The following is a 2094-nucleotide window of genomic DNA, read 5'->3' as shown; positions in this document are numbered from 1 at the left end:
CTCTCTCCCCAGTGGATTAGCGTAATGTCGCCGGAAGCTCAGTTATTGCCAGACTGCACTCCATACAATTCAATAGCCAAATGATGGCGTTTTAAGAATACAAAAAAAAAACCGCAAAAAACAGAACAAATTTAAAAAAAAACCCAATGATGGGGTCGTTATGTTCTGGTGACACATGGACACTAAGTAGATCCTCTCAAACCTCGGGTCTGTAAGGGATTTGTGTAATGTTGCCAGCCATCGTAAATGCCCCTGATAAATGTCACTTTGGCCACATAGTAACACAGATTGATAGGAACAGGGATGAGAACTTCTGTCCCTTTCTATTTTCCTTTGATTTTGCAGTTTCCTTTATTGCCATCAAACATTTTGAAATGAGAAATTCCAAAGCCTAGACACCCATTTTTTCCCCATCATAGCACCCTGTGGCTTAATTACTTTCTCAATCTCTTTTTTGTATAAATTTGAGTAGAAAAAAAAAACTGTTCATGCAATGGCAATTATTGAACGCAGAAACAGATTTCTGTGTGTAACAATACATACTGACTACACTATGGATGGAAATAAAACCAGTATACTTATTTTGTGTACAGAAAAACAAGGAATGGAAAGGCAAAACATTAAGTGTGGGGTGGGGGGTGGGTTGGGAGTGGGGGTTGAGGGTTTGATAAGCCCTGAATATCAAATTGGCAAACAGAATCATATAAGATTAAAAATTTGGTGGTATCAATGTTTCAAATTCTGATACCGTTTTGTGGAAATTGCTGAGTGGTTTGTTTTTGTTTTTGTTTTGTTTTTTGTTTGTTTGTGGGTTTTTTTTGGGGGGGGTTTGGTTGTTCTTTTTGTTTGTTTGTTGTTGTTTTTTGCTGTGACAGCAGTCCATTAAATGCTACATGACAAAAACTTGAACAAAAAAAGTGAACACTGACAAGCACAGTATACAGCCCTGCCATGTTGCCTTAATCCAAAACAGGTGTCCGCATCTTCAGCGTCATCATCCTGATTGATCATTTTCAAATAAAGATCTGGTCCGAAGTCTGTCGCCTTCTGTGTCTCCAAGAAGAAAGGATGAAAGTAGTTAAAGAAGGATAGAAAAGAAGAGAAACCCAGACAGACTGAAAAGAAAAGGAAAGAAACAGAGACAGACGAGAACAAAGCAATGAAGGTAAAAAGGAATGGAACAAGAAGGAAAAAAAAAAAGAAGACAAACTCAGAAAATAACGAACACGTAAAAATAAAATGAATAAAAAAACAGAAAAAAGAAAGGGGAGGAAGAAAGTAAGAAAATAAGCAAATACAAAGAAAGAACAGGGGAAAATAAATGATAGAAACAAAAGATTCCAAAAGAAGAAAAACAAACTCTCTCTCTCTCTCTCTCTCTCTCTCTCTCTCTCTCTCTCTCCATTGACAAAATTTTCCATTTACATTGAGTAAAATTAAGAAGAAAAAAATGACTCTCCACTGTTGAAATCCCCGCCTCTCTCTCTCTCTCTCTCTCTCTCTCTCTCTCTCTCTCTCTCTCTCTCTCTCTTTCTGTCTGTCTGTCTGTGTCTCTCTGTCAATCTGTCTATCTATCTATCTATCTATCTATATATATATCTAAAAAGAAATAAAAACAAATAAATATCAACTCACTTCTGCTGTTCATTGCACACCTCAAAGCCAAAAAACAGGAGACGGAGATGGAACAAAATCTCAACGCTGTCTCCGTAAAGCCCAGAGGTCCGTGTCTGTCTGTCTGACTGACTGACTGCTGTCGTGCCTGCCGAGCTGAACCAACCCTGCCTGTGAAGCTCTAGCTAGCTGGCTTCCCACCGACTGAGGATCGTGTCCAGTGTGAAATCTCTCTTTATTCGTCCATCAGGCGGCGTGTGGGTGGGGAGGGATGGAGTCCAACAGTCAGTCGCGCTCAGTTAGTCTCTCGTTCCCACACACACACACACACACACACACACACACACATCGTTGTCTCGGGCATTCACGCGTGCATGTATGATGATACGCACACACACGCGCGCGAGTGTGTGCGTGTGCACGTAAGGTTGAACGCGAGCTTGTGCGCACACACTTAATATGCGCGCACGTATTGACAGA

The 2094-nt window shown here is 40.4% G+C and overlaps 1 protein-coding gene across 1 annotated transcript in view; it reads right to left on the bottom strand.

The window, feature by feature from the left end:
• LOC143301278 (uncharacterized) overlaps positions 1-1808 on the bottom strand; it is an 86508-nt gene extending 84700 nt beyond the window's left edge. The window contains exon 1 of the mRNA XM_076615455.1: positions 1636-1808. Within this exon, the coding sequence (XP_076471570.1) occupies positions 1636-1648 (13 nt within the window). The 5' untranslated portion in view covers positions 1649-1808. The remainder of the gene's footprint in view (positions 1-1635) is intronic.
• Positions 1809-2094: the final 286 nt, after the last annotated feature.

This window comes from Babylonia areolata, chromosome 27, assembly GCF_041734735.1.
Source record: "Babylonia areolata isolate BAREFJ2019XMU chromosome 27, ASM4173473v1, whole genome shotgun sequence".
Lineage (NCBI taxonomy): Eukaryota > Metazoa > Mollusca > Gastropoda > Neogastropoda > Buccinidae > Babylonia > Babylonia areolata.
The sequence above is the reverse complement of the archived record's forward strand: the minus strand, read 5'-3'. Positions and strand labels throughout refer to the sequence as shown.